Here is an 18,584-nt window from a genome sequence, read left to right as displayed (position 1 = left end):
GCTCAGAGACTCACTGCCCCCCTCCCCCCGGACTTGTATTCAGAGTCTGCCTTTCTGGTGGCCTTACACCATTCTTGGCACACGTGAAAGAACACTTAGAGATCTGCATGCAGTCTTTCCCCGTTCTGGGGACCTGGCCCACTGGAAGCTTCAAAGCACCAGTCTGACCATCTCAGGAGCCTGCCTCAACTCTAGGGTGGAAGAATGGAGGGACGCAGGTTCCTGTGCTCTCCCAGTAGTTTCCGCGGGAGTGGAGCATAGGGCTGTGAGGGCAACAGGGTGGAGTTGTCAGGGCTGGGTGTGTGGGCTCATGACCACAAAGGGACTGGATGAGGGGGTTTTGTCAGTGTTTAGGAAAGGATGAACTGGAAAGAAGCCCCGAAGGCTGCCTCACTCCTCGAAGGCGGGACGCACTTTGGGGGTGGGACATAGCTTTCAGGGGCCAGACGTCAAGAAGGGAGCCTGAGAAGGTTGGAAACCCGGACCTACAAATCAGGGACAGATCACTCGGCCGTGGGTCCCGCCCGCGAGCAGCACCGCGGCCGGCGCACACTCTGCAGCAGCGCGCGGAAGAGGCCGGGCGGGCGCTTGGCGGCGCCCTCCGCTGGCGCGGTGCGCACCGAGCCTGCACGGCCTGGGCCCGCGCGGACGGCGGGCGGCGGCGCCGGCGCCCCTTGGCGGCCGTGCTCCTCGATCTGACGCTCCAAATGCTTCTGGATGGCCATGCCCAGCACCTCCACCTCCATGGAGGCACCGTACACTTCCCATGTCATACCCTTCTCGTCCCAGCTCACGTCGCGCACCGGCTCCGCCGCTTCCTGGGGTGCTAAGGCGGCGGCCAACACCGAGCCTGGCCGCACCCGCACCTCGGGGAAGACCGGCGGCGCGGCAGGCGGCGCTGCGGCTTGGGGAGTCATGGGGCCTGTGGCCACCGATCGCGTCTCGGCGGCTCCCAGCGACACTTGCAGGCCCGCGTCCCGGCGCGACGGTGGCCTGGGCGCGGGGCTGGGTGCGCGCGGCGCCGCCTGGAAGCTAAAAGCCGGGGCGCCCGCGCCGTCCTGCGGAGACATGGGGCTCACCGCCACCGAGACGCAAGCCTGCGCGCCAGCCTGCGTGCCCGCGTCCTCGCGCGGCGGTGGCGCTCCGGCGTCCCACGACGGCGCCTTGGTGAAGTTGTCGCGAGTCCGTGGCCCTGGCGGGGGTGCTGGACCCTCAGCGCTGGGGCTCTTCTGAGCCGCCGCTGCCGCTAGGTCTTTCTGGCTGGTGCTGGCAGAGGGCCCCGGCTCTGGCAGAGCTATGGTGCTCCTGGTATCTCTCCGGGGCTGGGCTGAGCTGTAGGGTATACCCTCTGATTGCCTGAAAGAGGACGTGGCCTTGTCTGGAACCTGAAAAGCAGTCTTTGCCGAAGCCTGAGACTCTGCTTTTCTAGGGGAGGGAGATGCAGAGTCAGCCTTCTCAAGGGACACAGGCTCCACAGATGCTGTGGGGTCGACTTTTCCGGAGGGATCCGTCTTCTCAGACAGTTGTTGCTGCTCTTTTTGCAAAGATGGAGCTTCCACCTTTCCCGGGGATGTGGCATCTGGAAGCTGGGTTACCACTTTGACCTCAGATTTGGGCTCAGCATTCTCTAAGGCTTTGGTGTCCACCCGTGTGGAGTTCCCAGGGTTCCCTTTCTCTGGAGCTTTGAGCTCTGGAATGCCTTCTGCTCTTTCTGAGGCCATGAGATCCACCTTTCCTGAGGACACCAAAGCTGTTTTTCCTAAACTCGTTGAGACCGTTTTCCCTAAAGTCTCGGAGCCTACTTCTCCAGAGGGAACAGTGTCCGCCTTTCCCTGGCTTGCAGAGCCTGCCTTGCTTAAAGCCAGGGGATCAGCCTTCTCTGAGGCTGTGGGACTTGCCTTCTCCAAGGACTGTGGGTCTCCTTTCCCCTCAGTCACTGCTTCTGCTTTTGCAGCAGACAGGGACCCCCAAGTCCCCAGAGACCGAGCATCTCCTGAACTTGAAGACACAAGGTCCGTCTTTCCTGAAGACTCGGGATTCCCCTTTTGAGATGTTTTTATGTTTCCTGTGACAGCTGTTTCCACCCTTCTAGAAGACCTTGGATCTTCTTTTCCTGAGGATAAGGTTTCTGATTTTACCAAGGACACACGTTCCGCCTGCCCAGAAGACAAGTGTTCTGGTTTCACTGGGGACACAAGTTCCGAATTTCTTAAGGAAACAGGGTCCACTCTGCCTGTACTGTTAGCAGACCTAGGATCTGTCTTTGTTGGAAACACACCTTCGGGCTGCCTAGCAGACACTGTTTCTGCCATTCTCCCAGACACAGGCCCACTCTCTCCCGAGGAGACAGGCTCTTTCTTCCCGAGAAACCGAGGGTCCTCTTTAGCTGAGGACAACGTTTCTATACTCCTCGAAGCTGCAGGATCTGCTGTCCCCGAGCACACAGGGTTCACATTTTCGGAGGTCACAGGAGCCACAGCTACTGAGGATAGCTCTGTCTTGCCTAATGATCCTGGAGTTGGCTTTCCAGAGAACCCAAGATCTGGTTTTTTTGTGGATGCAGCATCTGCCTTTTCTGGGGGTTTCATATCATTTTCCCTCAGAGACACAAGGTCTCCCTCCCCTGTGGTTCCAGGGTGCTCTCTTCTGGAATACATGAGGTCCTCCTTTCTTGGATCCATTTTGCCTGAGGATATAGTCTCTACCTTTCTTAAAGACCCAGCATTTTCCCCTCCTGGGGACACTTTGCTGGAACATGCTGTGTCTACTCTTCCCAAGGACCCAATATCCTCCTTCTTTCGAGCTGGGCAGTCCATCCTTCCCACGATCCCAGGTTCTCCCTTTCCACAGATCATAGGCTCTGCCTTTCCCATCAACATGGATTCTTCCTTCCTTAAGGGCCCAGCCTCTTCCTTTCCCATGGAAGCAGAATCTGCCTGCTTCAAGGAGTTGGAATCCATCTTCTCTGAGAACACAGGGTTCCTGAGCTCTGCGACTGAGGGAGCAGCTTCCGCTGAGGACATAGGTTCTGGTTTCCCAAACAAAGTCGTTTCTGAGGCTTCTGAGGTCAAGGCTCCATGTGCCCGTACTGTCTCTGGGAGAGGACTGCAGGTAGGGGATTGGCAGGCTAGGCTCCCAGCAGGCTTCTCAGAACAGGAGGCCCCTTCCCCAGCCCCACTAGAACCGCTGTGTCTGGAGTCCATGCCTAGACTTTGGTCAAGGGTATGCCTTGGGGGCGTAGGGGTGGCCTTTGGAGAGGAGCAGCAGTCCCTCATGACCGGGCCTCCAGTGCCAAGGCTCCCATCCTGTGGGGAGCAGAGGGATCTTGGGAGGCTGGAGTCCTTTCGAAGCAGGTGGAGTCAGACTGGGTCTTTAGGACTGACCATCTACCCTTGAAGCCATATTTGAGGTCAAGACAGCTGTATGGTTCTGAAACAGAGAGAACACACTCAGGCTTAGGAGACACTCCAGGGGAACAACTCAGTCTGTCCAGGCTCCCCATTGGATTCTTTGTCTCCATCTGGCCCCCTTGTCAAGAAGGTCTCAGCTAAAAACATAAACCCAATCCTATCACTCCCCTGCTTCATCACACCTAGTGGTTATCTAAGAAGCCAATATTCCCATCACTTGGAATACTGAGGCAGGGGAATTTTCTAGTTTAAGGCCAAGCTGGGCCTTACTGAATACAGTAAGACCAAACCTTAACAAGCAGATAGACAGACAGACAAACTGACCCTTCACAATGTGGCTATGGTCTGACTTTTTAACTTCATTGTCATTTTCCTATTCTGTCAGCCTCAGCCCATGTTTCCAAAGGTGATGTCATCACACCCAGTGGCTACAAACTTTTAATGTCACTGGGCCAGATGGGTCATTTGAGTGAGGGAACCAGAGAGAGTAGTGTAACCATGGCAAATGGTACAGGACATAGCTTTTCCAAGAGGGGCCCCAGTGCTGCCCTAGAGAAAAGAAGTGTGGGAAACGTGGGAGTGTCTCTAGCATCTCAGGAAGAGTGAGAAAGCTGGACTTTGATGTAAAATATGCTAACTAATTCAAGACTTAAATAAAAACCCCAAACACTGTGTGAGCCGGAGAAAACACGTCCTGTAGGCCACCAGTTTATGTCTGTGTAGGCCCTGGGGAGCTGTGAATGGTCTGGGGGGGGGGACGGGACATAGTTGTGTGCTTGTGGCAACTGGGCTGAAAGGAGGGAGAAGCTGGCTAAGACCCAGCAGGAGGCCAGTCAGATCTCATTGAGTGATGCCTCACTCCTTCCCAGAGCCCCTTCTATACAATGGGGCCCTGGGCAGCTCCCTGAGTGATCTAGGCAGGAGACCACCCTGAAGGCAAAAATGAGAACTAAAAAAAACAGGTGGAAGGCTGTAGCAGGTAACGGCAGGAAGTGATCTGCAGAATGCCCGGTAGGTGGGGATTGCTGGGCACTAGTACGTGAGGGGAGCTCTGGGGATCTGGGGAGAGAGGGAACTGAATTTGTGATACCTGGGGAGCATTTGGGAAGAGGGTCCTGAAGACAGCTGGATCTAGGAAAATTTGTCATGATTCATGCAGCGGCCTGGATGAGCAGAGCTGGTGATTGGCCCTTACCCGTGTCCAGACCGTCTCACCCGTGCCGGAATCCCCAGAGCAGCGGTGTTCAATCTGCGGTGGTAACTCCCTTAATGATACACATCAGGTATCCTGAATACCAGATATTTACACTGCGATTCAACATGGTAGACAAATTACAAAATTATGAGGTAGCAGTGAAAATAATTTCATGGGGCTGGAGAGATGGCTTGGTGGTTAAGAGTACTGGCTGCTCTTCCAGAGGTCCTGAGTTCAATTCCCAGCAACCACATGGTGACTCACAACCACCTGTAATGGGATCCGATGCCCTCTTCTGGTGTGTCTGAAGACAGCGACAGTGTACTCATACATATGATAAACAAACAAATGAATATTTAGAAAATAATTTCTTGGTTGGGGGGGGGTCACCCCAGCGTGAGGAACTGTGTTAAAAGGTCAGAGCATTAGAAAGGCTGAGAACTACTGCTCTTGGCTTTCGTACACAGTGAGCCACCCATCAGCAAAAGAAAATGAATCTGCCTTCAAAACATATCTCGAACGTGGCTATAAGACCCCTCATTTGCTGGTTCTCTTGCCTCCTTTGAACTTCCTCCTCCTATCCTCCCTTCTTTGTATGCTATTTTAGCTCAGTGGGCTACCTCATGGGTTCCTTGACCCTTTCCCTGCAGGGATCTGCATGGTCTACTCTCGTAGGTCTTTCCTGGCCCATTCTGTATAAAATAACCATCTCCAATTCTGACTGTCTCTCTCCATCCACCTTGGGTGGTGGTGTTGTTTTGAGACAGTACCTCACTGTGTAGACTGTGTGCTTGGCTTAGAACTTATTATGTAGACCAAGCTGGCTTCAAATTCTCAGAGATCAGCCTGCCTCTCCTTCCTCAGTGCTGGGATTAAGGACACCACACCCAGCTTTAGTTTGCTGAATTTAAAACCTAGAATGCTTGCCTCTGCCTGATACGTCATAGATATGTTGTTCATTGAATTCATAGCACACCTGTAATCCTAGTGTTTAGCAACAAAAGCAGGAGCTTGAGTGTGAGGCCAGCCTGGGCTCTGTATCAGGACCTGGCCTCAAAACAAATCATAAATAACACACACACACACAGACACATAGATGTACACAGACACACACACAAAGAGATACACACAGAGACACACTGACACACAGACACACACAGAGATACACATAAACACACACATAGACTCACACAGACATACACAGAGAGAGAGACACAAGCACATAGACACATACACACTGACACAGACACACAGATATACATATAAACATACACATAGACACACACACAGATATACAAACACACACAGTCACACACAGAGAGACTCACAGACACACTAACACAGACACGCAGAGATGCACACACACACACACACACACACACACACACACACACACACACACACACTTCTAAGCGATGGGGACTTTGTTCTCATCAACACATCAGGGACAAGGACGACTGGAACACACATGCAAAGTCTATTCCAGATCCACATCAGCTCTGTGAAGGACAGAACGACCCTTCTGACACCTAGAGATGTTACTGCTCCACCCAGACCCTTCTTACTCTTGTTGGGAGATTCAATCGGCTGTGATCTTTAAGAGAGGGTATTTGTCCTTCTCCACACAGATTCACAAGGCAGTGTTTTAGCCAGCAAGTCCCCTCCCAGGGCTGCTCCTCACACACACTGATGGTGCACAAGGTACATGAGAGCACCTGGTGGTGAGAAAATCAGGAAGAGGTGAGGGTGTGAGACACTCACATGGACCGCCACAGACACTAGAACATGTATAGTGATGAGGAGAGATGCCCACAATCAAGAGAGCGAGCAAAGACACATAGGCTGGCATAACCCAGGATTCTAAGCGAGTGGCCAAGGAAAACGATGCATGAGTTCATGGGCTTGTTTATAGCCAGATAATTCCAACATAAAAATCTCATGAAGGAGCTGGAGAGATGGCTCAGTGGTTAAGATCACTGTCTAATCTTCCAGAGGTCCTGAGTTCAATTCCCAACAACCACATGGTGGCTCACAACCATCTGTAATGGGATCTGATGCCCTCTTCTGGTGTGTCTGAAGACAGCTACAGCGTACTCAGATACATAAAATGAGTAAATTAATTAAGAAAAAAAGTAAGACCAGGGGTCTGAGTGTGGAGGAGCCTTTTCTTTCAGTGCCCCTTTGTGACACACACACACACACACACACACACACACACACACAAGTATGCACACACTTGCACATACCACAAGACTGCTTTGTGCACAACCATGGCTCGGAGTTCCCTCCCGTCTTGGCCCCCACACACCCTCTGCTGTTGGCATCTTATTAAAGTTTTAGTTCTCAGCTTAAATGTTCCTTCCTGTGCCTACCAGCTTCCTCTAAGGTTCCATGCCCTCTTCCTACCCACCCCCAGCCAGATTTCTTTCGCCCATTGATGGTATTTTTGGAATACAGCAAAGGAGAGATTAAAGACCCAGAAGCAAGAGAGACCCCCCCAATACCCGCAAGTGCAGGAGACTGGAAGGAGTTGCTGTGGTATAGTAGGATGCACTTACTAACACAGCATTTGCTGGACACTCATGCAAGCAGCACATGTTGGGGGTAAGCCATGTAGAATGGGTGGTCCCTGACCTCCAGATGTAGAGAAGAACAAGGAGAGGGTAATAAGCTAGCAGTGAAGAAATTATGTCGTTTCTGATATGACATGCTGTAGGATGAAGGACTGGGCAGCTGGTCTGGATGTGTGGTCACGGAAGTCCCCTAACTTCTGAGCCACCATGAGAAGGCCAGAGAGGCTGGAGTAGGGCTGGAGTTAGAGAAGGAGGACATGAGAAGAAGCAATAGCAGTCAACCATGCAAGGCCTTGAGGGAGCAGTGGGGACTCATCCTAAGGTACTGAGTAAACACTGCTGTGTCTTAGGCAGGAAGTGTGTGTGACTGCTCCGTGGCCAGGTCCCTTAATTCACCGAGTAAAGCCACAAATATGGGTTTCTTAAAATACATTTTAAGTATTGGCTCTTTTTTTTTTTTTATTGCATACAATGAAGTCCAAACAAAACAATTGCACAGGTCGATTTTGTGACCTATCTTGTCCTTGGGACTGTGGAAAAGGATGCTGTGAGCCAGACTGACTGGGCAGATGGGCAAGAGAAAGTGTCCGATTCCAGTGAAGACCAAGGTCTGTTTGCCATGTTCCCTTGTTTCTTCCTCTGGGACTTGACGACTGCCCAGCAATTCCTCAGGGAAGGAAGTACAGCGGGAGGGTCAGAAGAGGCTAAAAGAGGGGTGCCTTGGGTCGCTACTCCTCCTTTCACACTGGTGACCCAGCCAGCCCTAGGTGTCTCCCTACACCAGCTCCTGCTTCTTGTGTGTAGCAGAGTGCAAACAGTTCATTGTTTAGGAACTCTGAGGCTTAAGGCAGGGCCCTTTTCCCTAACCCTCATCCCCAACTCAACACCTCCTTCCTCCCAGGCTTGTTGTGAGAATTAGACACAATGAGGGGTGTGCATGGTTCTGCTCATGTTAGGGCCAGGCTGTGTACATGAAAAGCCTGTTTTTATCTACTCAGCCTGTCAGAGCCCAGCTGTGCTCCCAGGAGGAGGTGGGGGTGGGGGGGGGCTGAGTCTGAAATGGTTGCAGCAGAGACAAAATTCAGCAAAATCTGCCTTTAGGACATGGCTGTTTGGCCTAAGATGCTAACAAATTATTTTTAAAATCAGGTGTGTGTGTGTGTGTGTGTGTGTGTGTGTGTGTGTGCATGTATGTTTGCACAAAGTAAAGGTCAACCTTGGGCTCCTCAGTTGCTGTCCACCTTGTTTTTGAGACAGGATCTCTCACTGGGACCTGGGACTCACACATCAGGCTGGCTGGCCAGTGAGGCTCAGGGACCTTCCAGTCTCTGGCTCTCCACAGAGTGGTCTTTGTTTGTTTGTTTGTTTGTTTTTAATGTGGGTGGAGGGCATTACCTCTCTTTGGCCCTTTTAAGTCAATTTTAAGTAAAGAAGCAAACTCGTCAACATCTGAACACTGACAGAGTTCATGTGGAAATCTGATGGCCAGGTCATTCTGGCAAACTAAGATTTGGCAAGCTGAGCGTGCTTCCTGCAGAGCAGCAGCCACAATCCCCACCCGCCCTCTGGTGTCCTGGACACTAAGCCTGACTGCACACTGCCACCCATCTCTGAGACTGGATTTTTTTTCCTTTTGACACTTTTCTCACATGCCAATAAAAGCAATAAGTGACTTTGCCCAAGTGCTTACTACGTACAGAGCCCATACGCCTGCCAGGCAGGTGACATGCTCCCATTTCCCAAGAAGGAAGCAGAAAGTTTGACAGGCAGGCATGGGCAGATGTTAGCATGCTCCTTTTGCAAAACGTCCCCAGAAGAGGTTGGTTTCCCAGTTCCCATTCCAAGTTCTCGGCTTCTGAGATGGGGTTGGGTTCAGTATAGGGAACGGCTAGATGTGGGTAAAGTCCCAATTTAGTCACTAACCTGTTCTGTGACTTTGTGTGGGTTTTCCACTCTGGGAGCCTTTGTCTCTCCCAATTCCAATAGCCCAGAGACAAATTCTAAAGGGTCTACTGCTCACAGGTCTGCCGGATCTTCCCTGGTTTGGAGCTAGCCTGTGTGCATAGGTCCTTGTGCAGCCCAGGCCAGGAGCCCCACACCATCCCTTTCCACACTCCCTCCAGAACACAGCTCCCTTTGCCCTGCATGCTCGGCCCTGGATCCAGTACTCTTGGTCTCATTTTATCATCTATGCACAGCAATTTCACAATGGGGCCCCTTGAGAAGTCAGGGAGAAAGACCACCAAAGGCATGAATCCAAAGGGAGGAAGACTGGGGTTCAACATTTAATTGAGTCTGTGCCCAAAGCCTGGATTCTTCCCAGTTTATGAATCAACATCTACTCTCTAACGCTGGCCTCTTTTCCTTAATCTTTGTGTGAATGTGTGAATGTGGGCATTCTCGTGCACACGTGGATGGAAGTCCGCAGACACAACCTCAGGTGTCAGCCCTCGTCTCCCAAGGTCTTGTTCAGCTGGCTAGCTGGCCCTTCAGTTCCTAAGGATTCTCCCCTTTCCCTTCTCACAGTGTGTGATCCAGTCTAGGTAGCAGGCTGAAATAACCATGTAGGTGAATGGGCCAGCAGCTCACCTGGTATGCAAATGAATAAGTGGACTGTTGTGGAAGATACCGGCTGAGGCCAGTCTGGGCCCAGGACCTGGCTCCTGTGTCCTAAGCAAACAGACCTTGGTGTGCTTTTGTATAGAATGACCTGTGCATGGGTATGTGCCATGTAGGGGTCACTGGGACCCTGTGTGCATCTGTCATCATATGCCTTACAGTCTCACCTTGGGGGAGGTAGCCTGTGTGCATAGGTCCTTGTCTTTGGCTCACATGCAGAGCAATCCTGTGAATGTAGCGACACAAGGCTAGCCTGGCTTTTCCTTTCCCTCTAGGATTTCTTCCCAGTCTGGAGTCATCTCTACACCCCCAGCCAGGGCCAGAGCTGCCAGGCACCTGCAAACATCTCCTGCTATGGTAACAAGACTGACAAAGGCTTGTGTATGCCTGTGAGTGTGACTGAAAAAAAAAATCCCAGTCTTCTGCCAGTTGTCCCCTCATCTCCTAGTGCCCCCCCCAGCAACAACCCCCCTGGCAGCTGCTGCAGGTGAAGGAGTCTCAAGGAGCCTTCCTTGAGAAACATTCCCCAGACCATCTGTCCATCCACCAATGCACAGAAGGGCAAGGATGGATATTCAAGGGTGTGCAGACTTGCGCTAGTGTGGGTTGAAGAAGATCAGCAAGCTAAGAGACAAAGCAAGGGTGTGCACAGGGTCACAGCCTGCTCCAGGGTGTAAGGGTACAGGAGGGGCAGAAGCATGAGCCAAAGCAGGGTGGCTGGATGCCGTTTAGAGTATTGCTGACTTGGATCCAGGATTGATGCTGTCTATGAGTGCGTAGCCCCAACTGGGTGCACTAGGTGGGTTGCACAGGTGGCCGGATGGAATGACCAAAACCCACGGTTGTGTGTGTGTGTGTATATACCTGTGGCCTTGTCCAAAAATAAGCTTCCCAGGCATGAACGCGGTGTGTGACCACGTCCAGGACTGTGTGCCACACTGGGTGTGTGACGGGTGGGATGAATCAATGAGAGCGGCCCTTCCTCCGGGTGGCGGGAATCGCCCCCTCCCGCACCGCGGTGCGGAACAAAGCGGCGGGCAACGGGGCTGGACGCGGGGCGGCCTGTCCTCACCACAGGCCGGGGCCATTCACCGGGGCCCCGCCCCACCGCGCCCCGCCCCGCCGCCCCCGCCCCGCAGCCCGAGCCCCGCGCTGCTCAAGACCCTGGACAGCGTCCCCGGCCCGCACGCTCCCTGCGGCCCCACTCGCGCCCGCCGCTTACCCGCGCCGGCTCCTCGAAGCTCCGGCTCGCGCCGCGCAGACCACCCCGGTGCTCCCGGCCCCGCTGGCGGGCGGACCCGACTCCGCGCCGTCCCTGGTCGCTTGGGCGCCCCGCCCCGGGCATGCGCGCTGGGCGCACTCGGGAGCCGGGAGGGGGCGCCGCGGGGGCGCGCGAGGGCCGGCAGACGCCGCCCGGCTCCGGGGGGCGCGCGCCCGCCTGGTGCTCCGCTGGGAGCACCGCGGGCGCACGGGCGGCGGTCGCACAGGAACTCAGGTCGTCCCGATCTGCCCGCTGCCTCGGCGAGGAAATTTCCCGCGTCCCTCTCGGTCGCACTTCCGGCCTCTGCCCCCTCCGCCCCGCCCCCAGCCCTTTGTCTCGCTGCTGCCCACGCTCCGGCGAGTGGCGGCCCTGGGCTGGGAGGCGCTCTGTGTCCTCCCTGCAGCAGCCTCCCCGACGGGGAGTCCGCCCACCCTCTGATCAGGGTATGCCCGGTCCTCCTCCTTCTGGATGCTCTCCAACAAGTCATCTTACCTCTTTGAGACTCAGGTTTTAGGTCTGTAACTAGTATTAAATCGCCTTTAAAAAGAAGGTGCTTGAAGCAGATGTCCACTTGAGTGAACTGCTGAAGGCGTGAGGACTCGCTGCCCATTTCTCTCTACATTTGAGCAAAAGAGTGGGATCCTCCCCTTGGACTTCTCAGATGAGAACACCCCGTGATATCTTGGAAGCGATAAAAGATCCTCGTGCCTGAACTGTGAAGCCACCTGCTAGATTCCTAAGGCAAATGAAAGTCTTAGGCAGGGACACAGAGCTAAAATTTGATTTATAGGTGTCAGTGGCTTCCATATCCAACCAGGTCAAGTGAATATTCTATGCACATTTAAAAAATATGGGTACGTTTCTTATTTGCGGTCACACCGTTCCTTAGTAGGTCAAATTGGAGTTGTAAATTTATACAGGTCACTTCCTGCATGCCCACACTTGGGCTTATGTCTTAGGAACCATTGCTTATCTGATCACCTTACCTTAATAATAATAAGATCTAGATGGCAAATTAACATTTACAGTCCATAGGAAAAGCCAGGAGTAGGGACACTGTCTGTAATTCCGGCACTCAGGGGTCTAGAGTAGTTCTGTAACCCTGAGTTCTGGGCCAGCCTGAGCTACATAGTGAGTGCTAGATCAGCCTGGACAAGACTGATACAGTTAAAAAAAAAAAAAAAAAAGCAAGACAGAAATCTCAAAACAATGGAATTTATGACAGATCGCCGGCCCTTCTTTCAGGACCGCGGACAGCGCACGAGTCGCTCTCTTATATTACTGGTGCTGAAGATGGTACTTGGGACTGCCCAAGAGGGTACTTAGTTAGCTTTAGAATTTACAAACCCTGGTTCCACACTCAGCATTTCATCACTCGCCCGCTGCCCCCTCAAGGTGAGTATTATTGACCCTCTGACATACAGGAAACAACCGAGGCTTAGGAGGTTCATGAGATACAGAAAGTGGCAAATACCAGCTTTGATTTACAATCTGCCCAGAGGCAGAATGGCTCTGGAGCAGAACCAAGTATACTGTGAAGTCTGTGGCAGGGTTCGGGTGAAGGCTGGTTATAAATGAAGCCGGAAGCCTCTGATAAGATGGAGCAGAGGTGACTCTTACTTATTGGGGGGGGGGGGATCAAGTGGTCTTGGTCTTGGATGTTGAGAGAGGTTCCTGCTGGTCCTCTGAGGTTCCACCTTGTGGGTGGAGGACTCATATTGAATGTTGGGGAAAGGAGGTGTTTGTGGGATAATTACCCTAATAAGTGAGTTCACAGTTGAGCTCTATGCTTGGCAGCTGGAGGCACACCAGGAAACCCATCGACTGAGAACTGAGGGCGGAGGTCACTGGTGGTAGGGAGGGAGTCAGCACATGCAAGGGAGGTATTAGAGCAACAGGCAAGCATAGGGGGCCCTAGCACCACCCAAAGACCACGGGGTTGCTGTGGAAATGGGGAGAGAGAAGGACAGTGAGAAAAGAGACATCTTTCCCAAGAAGTCTGGACCCTGAGAAAGAAAGAAGGTGTGGTAGTACACATCTGTAATTCCATCCCTTGGGGGAGGTTAGGGTCAGCCTGGGCTACATAAGACCTTGTCATAAAAGGGGGGAAAAGGAGGTGGAAAGAACAGAAAGGAATGTGACAGCTCCCATGGAGGCAGAGGAGACGGAGATGGGAGGGGCTGGAGCAAAAGGAAGCTACAGAATGCCAGCCAGGGAGAGCAGGAGTCTGGAGAGAAAGTGAGCTGCAGACCCTTGGGATGCCTCTGAGAGCCTGAGATGAATAAGAAGGGCATGTGGATCATTTGTGAGGTGCTAGGACACCAGCAGGGGAGTGAGAGGGTGACCCGAGAAGGAGATGCAGCCAATGGGAGGCTACTAAGCCAGCTGCCACAGTGGCTGTGCAGAGCTTGGTTCTGCGGGGAAATCTTAGAAAATGGAGTGTCTACACCAGAATCCTCTGCTTGCAGGTGCTCTTTTGTGGTGTTGTGGTTTCTTCCCAAGCATGTCAGGCAAAATGGTTCTGGCAGAATGAGTACTTCTCTTTGATAAGGACTTAGGTGGTGGGTGGTTGAGAGTCCTCTTGGTGGGCGTGTCTGAATAAGGTCAGCTGTGAGGTCATGGCCAAGGCTTCTTTCTATCTGTGTCCTATGACTGCTTCTGTTCCAAAGAGACATGCTGATAAGAACACAGAAATTTCTGGACAACCGGCATTTGCTGGAGAAGATGAGGAGCTGAAAACAGGCAAGAGAGTAGTGGCAGTGCCTCCCTCCCAGCCCCTGGGCTTTGTGCTGGTGTTGCCAGGCACCTCAAGTTCTCTGAACTTCAGGTTACCTTATGTAGCACTAAGTTTTCAGAGGTCTGCAGATACCCAGCATAGCATAGCTCTTGTGGAGGATAAGTTAATAGCAGGCCTAACACGGATGTCCTTTTTCATTTGGCACCCCCACTTTCCTTCAGGGGCTACTCTGTACCCATCTATGAAGTGGGGAGTGACCCAGATCTGGCCAACAACTATCCAGTAATTCATTCTTGGAATGGGGTAAAGCAAGGGACCAACCCAGAACAAGCACTTCTCATAGTTTTCCACAATTTTAGGTGTTGATTGATGACCCGCTTACCTGGAGCTTCCTGGAAAGTGATTAATGCCCTTTATGGAGGGTCTACTGAGGCCTGGGGCCTGGGCTCCTTGTATTAAACCTACATGGTCCCCCAGGCCTGTATGGTATGTACGTGCACTCTCCAACGCGCTTATGCCTCAGGTTGGACTGCCGCTGGGGAGCCATACACATTCGTATGCACCAGAAGATAAACAAGTGCCTACAGCTCCTTGGCGGGTGCCCAGGCCGGGGGTGGAATAAACAATCCCAGTGACTTTCTGAGAAGAGAGCGTGTGTGGCAACCGGCGCCATGGAGACAAGCAGACAGTATCAGAGCAGAGGCAGCAGCCGGCCCCCAATGCCGTCCTGAGTGCCTGCATGCTTACAAGCAGTGCAATGTGCATCTCATGTTCCCCCTTCCTGTCACGGCCATATCGTGTTCATGTCTATTTCAAACACAGTCATGTTTCACACCCAAAGCCACCCCCTCCTGGGCTCTAGCCAGATAACCCCATTCCAGTTTTGTTTGAAGTTAAAGGCTTTGGAAAAGCTTTGAGGTGGGCAGTTAGTAACACCTGTAGTTCCTGTCCCCCTTCTTCTGTGTACTGGCTGTCACCTAGGCTGAACTTCAGCTTTTAGCATATCAAAACCTTGAGGGATGATGTGTGTGTTTGTGTGTGCATGCATATATGGTATGTTTATGTGCATTTGTGTAATTTGTATGTGTGTGTATTTGTGTGGTGTAGGTGTTACATGTGCATGTGTGTGTTGTGTGTGCATGTGTGTATGCACATGTGTGTGCATGTGGTGTGTCTTACGTGTTGAAGTTAGGATTACGGTGTGTAGTAGCTGGCAGACCCATCTTTGGGCGCTGTTCTTGCACACACTTCAGTACTTCAGGGAGACACACAGAGCACATTTCCACAAGCTAATCAAGAGTCACCCAGACCGCAGATTACTTCAGGTCCCATGCCTCTCTTGCTGCACACTGTGCTCCCCACCCTCATGAGCATGGTGGTGCTCACTGAGTGTTCCATGGTTGTCGCCTCATCTTATTTGATTCTTAAGGAAAGCCACCTGAGATGAAGAATTATTGGACCCACTAGACAGATGAGAAAAGTAACTCACCAGGGTCACACAGTTAGCAAAGGGACAGAGCTGGGAGTTTAGCATGGCTTTACATGTACACACCTCATGTTTGTGTAGCCCCTTAACTTAGCCCAGATAACTCACATCTGAAAAGACCCCTGACTCCTTCACATGTATTGCTCCTGGGCCCTCACTATGCTGCATCAAGAATCATGAGAGTCCTTAGCATGAGCACAACATAGTGCACAGGCACATAATCCCAGCTGGGAGTGGTGGCACAGGCACATAATCCCAGCCAGCTATTTAGTAGGCAGGAGGGTCGAGAGCTCCTGGACTATGGGACTGAGGAGGATTGAGGCTAGCCTGGACTAGGATATTTGCAACTAACCACGATTCTGGTTGTCTAAAGAAAACATAAAACCGAGCCGTGGTTGTAATGCTTGGTTAGAATACTTGGCTAGCATATGCAAGGTGCTGGGTTTGATCTCCACTACTGAAAGGAGAGAGATCACAATCTGATGGCCACACAGACCCCTTCTCTACCTTTCTGCAACTCTCCACCCCCAGCAGCTGGAGGCTGGGGTGGCCCAGGACTTGGATGGGTGACTCAGGCTGAATCATGGCCCAGCTGCTCCTTGATAGCTCCTCCCACTTCTGCCCAGAGAGTCTATTTGAAAGGCAGGGGTGGGCCTTAGTGTAGTGTGGAGCAGGGAGGAGGTTGGGGGATGGTACGGGACAGAGTATTAAGAAGTAGACATAGTGTAAAAGGGCTTCTCTGGAAACCATCCATACTCCCTATCCAGGAATGTGGCTCCTTTTGTTTGGAGATGGGCTAGGATCTCACTGGCTAATCCCAGAACTCATTTTGGTTCCCTTCCCCCCTCTCCCATATCCCTAATAGAATAACACCAACTTTTAACTATTCTAATTGATCACTCACAGTTAACTGCTCTTGCTCTGCAGTTTATAAAGCACCTTTTAATCTGGGGGTGGAAAGGAATACCCTCGCACTGAAGCATAGGTAACTAAAGTTCTCAGAGCTTGTATGACTGGCCAGTACCATGCTGTTGGTAATATGACAGACACAGGGCAAAAGTCCAGGCCTGTGGATGGTAAGCTGAGCAGCTGAGGCACTGGGCGGCTGAGCAAAGGAACTGGTGGGAATGTGATGGGTGTTTGAGGTAACATGTAGATGTGGGAGAGCGGTGGGGTGTGGCACTGAAAGGCACGATGAGGTATCAAAGGCATACCATGGTGAGGCATAGTTGGGCCAGGGCCAGGGTACTGAGAGGCAAGGCTTGTGGAGAACAGTACATGCAAAATTGTTAAATTTTAATTTCCTTGCAATTAATGGATTATAGAATTATCTGTCCCTTTGAATCTTTCATTGTCAAAGACCAATATTCTAAGACCGACAAATCCAGAGCATGGAGTTTCCCTGGAAAATACTTGGTCTCGGAGACTTGGTTTCCGGAAACCTCAGTTTTTATATTGGAAAAAAAAATGACCTCAGGCCTCAGTTAAAGTAAGCTACAGCGGGGCTTTAGCGAAATCATCACCCTGCCCTTTCTAAGCTGTGAGGCGCTCCACAAAGGCCTGCTACTGTTTTTCACACTTTGCTTTTCCGTTTAACAAACATTTATAGGTGCTGGGCAGAGAACAGAGTGGGCTTCTGGAAGCCTGGGGGAGGCGCTGAACCGGAGTGGGTGACATCTCTTCCTTTCCCCTGCCTGGGCTGTGTCTGGCCTTCCCCCACCCTCAGCCCAGGAGCCTGTTTCTAGGCAACCAGATGGATGCAGAAATGGTTCGGAGGGGAGAGAGCTAAAAATAGGGAAGGGAGAAAACAAAAATAAAGTTCCAGAGAAATCCCTGAAGCCACATCACTAGGGCTGGGGGTGGGGAGACAGGCAAATGGCATGGCAAGGACATGGGGACAGCCCCTAGCCCTTCATTAGGGGAAGGAGGCAGTTTTCCAGCTAGCTGCTCAGCGGGAGTCTGCAGAGTGCTGATGTGGACAGGCGGGTGAGACAGTAAGAATGGCCTCAGGGCGATGGGAAAGCTCAGAAGAGAGAGGATTTCATTTCCACACAGTGGAGTTGAGAGTAAATGTTTATCGAGAGAGAAGAGGGTGAAAGCTGGGGTCAGCAGGGCCGAGGCTGGGTATTTCAGAGGCGCTTGGGAGGCCTGGCAGGTCTCAGCCCCGACTGCTCACCCTACCTGTGACATCCACTCTCTCCAGATAGCCTCCTGTCATAACCCTTCATTTGGGTTTCAGCTCCACCCCAGACACTTGACCCGGGCAACTTCATTTTTTTTTATTGTATGACTTTAAAAAAATTATTAATTTGCAGGTAAGGAGGCACTTTCGTGGAGGTCAGAAAACAGTTTTCTGAAGTTGGTTTTCTCCTATCATGTGAGTTCCAGGGATCCAACTCAGGTCACCAGGCTTGGCAGTGAGCGCCTTTCCCTGTGGTGCTCTCATTCCTTGGCGGCTACCTTCTAATGTTGCTTGTTGCCTGCAGACGACCTCCGAGAGCTTGGATTTATCTTCATCCTCCTTTCTTTTTTCTCTTTGAGACAGTCGGGGTCTGGCTGTGTAGCACAGGTTGGCTTCAAACTCCCGATCCTCCTGGCTCTACCCCACACCTGGCATTGTTAATGACTTTGTGATCCCCTGGGCTTTGAGCTGTCAGAATACCCGAGTTTCCTGAAAGCCCTCAATTGTAAGATCAGAGCACAGTGGACAAAACACGTCTAGACAACACCATGAACACACATGCAAGAATAGCACACACACATCCACACCCCCGAGGTAGTCATCACAAGGGGCTCAACAGCACACTGCCACTACTGTCTCAGTGACATCGACAAGTTTGTTGTGTCCACATTTCTGTTTTCACCTCTGCCTGTCATCCACAATTTCCCATTTGTCTCCTTTCAAGAGAACGGGCTTTGGAAATTCCAAAGGAGTCAGGTGTGGGGCTCAATGTGGCTTTTTGACATTTCTCAGCAACCAGGCTTGGCCAGGTAGTGTGCCCCTGACTCCCGTTCTCCCACTGTAGCCATGAAGTACAGAGAGACTGATTTCAGGTGAAATTAGTGAAGATAAGTACCACGTGCTTGAGATACACAGGGTGCTTGGGAAATGGCTCAGACACTGAGCAGGACATTCTCTCTCTCTCTCTCTCTCTCTCTCTCTCTCTCTCTCTCTCTCTCACACACACACACACACACACACACACACACGAGTCATTAGACATCGGCTGGCATCTTCTGCTGACACTTCTGGACGTGTGCCTGGAATGCATTTAAAGTGACTCTGGCAGGTGAGAATGTTGG

At 51.9% G+C, this 18,584-nt stretch overlaps 1 protein-coding gene across 1 annotated transcript; it reads right to left on the bottom strand.

Moving 5' to 3' along the window:
- Nucleotides 1–503: 503 nt before the first annotated feature.
- On the bottom strand, nt 504–3,275 carry GPRIN1 (G protein regulated inducer of neurite outgrowth 1; the record flags this gene model as incomplete). Its single annotated transcript, XM_080925400.1, has 1 exon — nt 504–3,275. One exon carries the CDS (start codon nt 3,273–3,275, stop codon nt 504–506), a length of 2,772 nt encoding a protein of 923 aa, XP_080781526.1.
- Between the last annotated feature and the right edge of the window lie 15,309 nt (nt 3,276–18,584).

This window comes from Micromys minutus, assembly GCF_963924665.1.
Source record: "Micromys minutus genome assembly, chromosome: 1".
NCBI lineage: Eukaryota > Metazoa > Chordata > Mammalia > Rodentia > Muridae > Micromys > Micromys minutus.
This window is presented reverse-complemented; position numbering and strand designations above follow the sequence as displayed.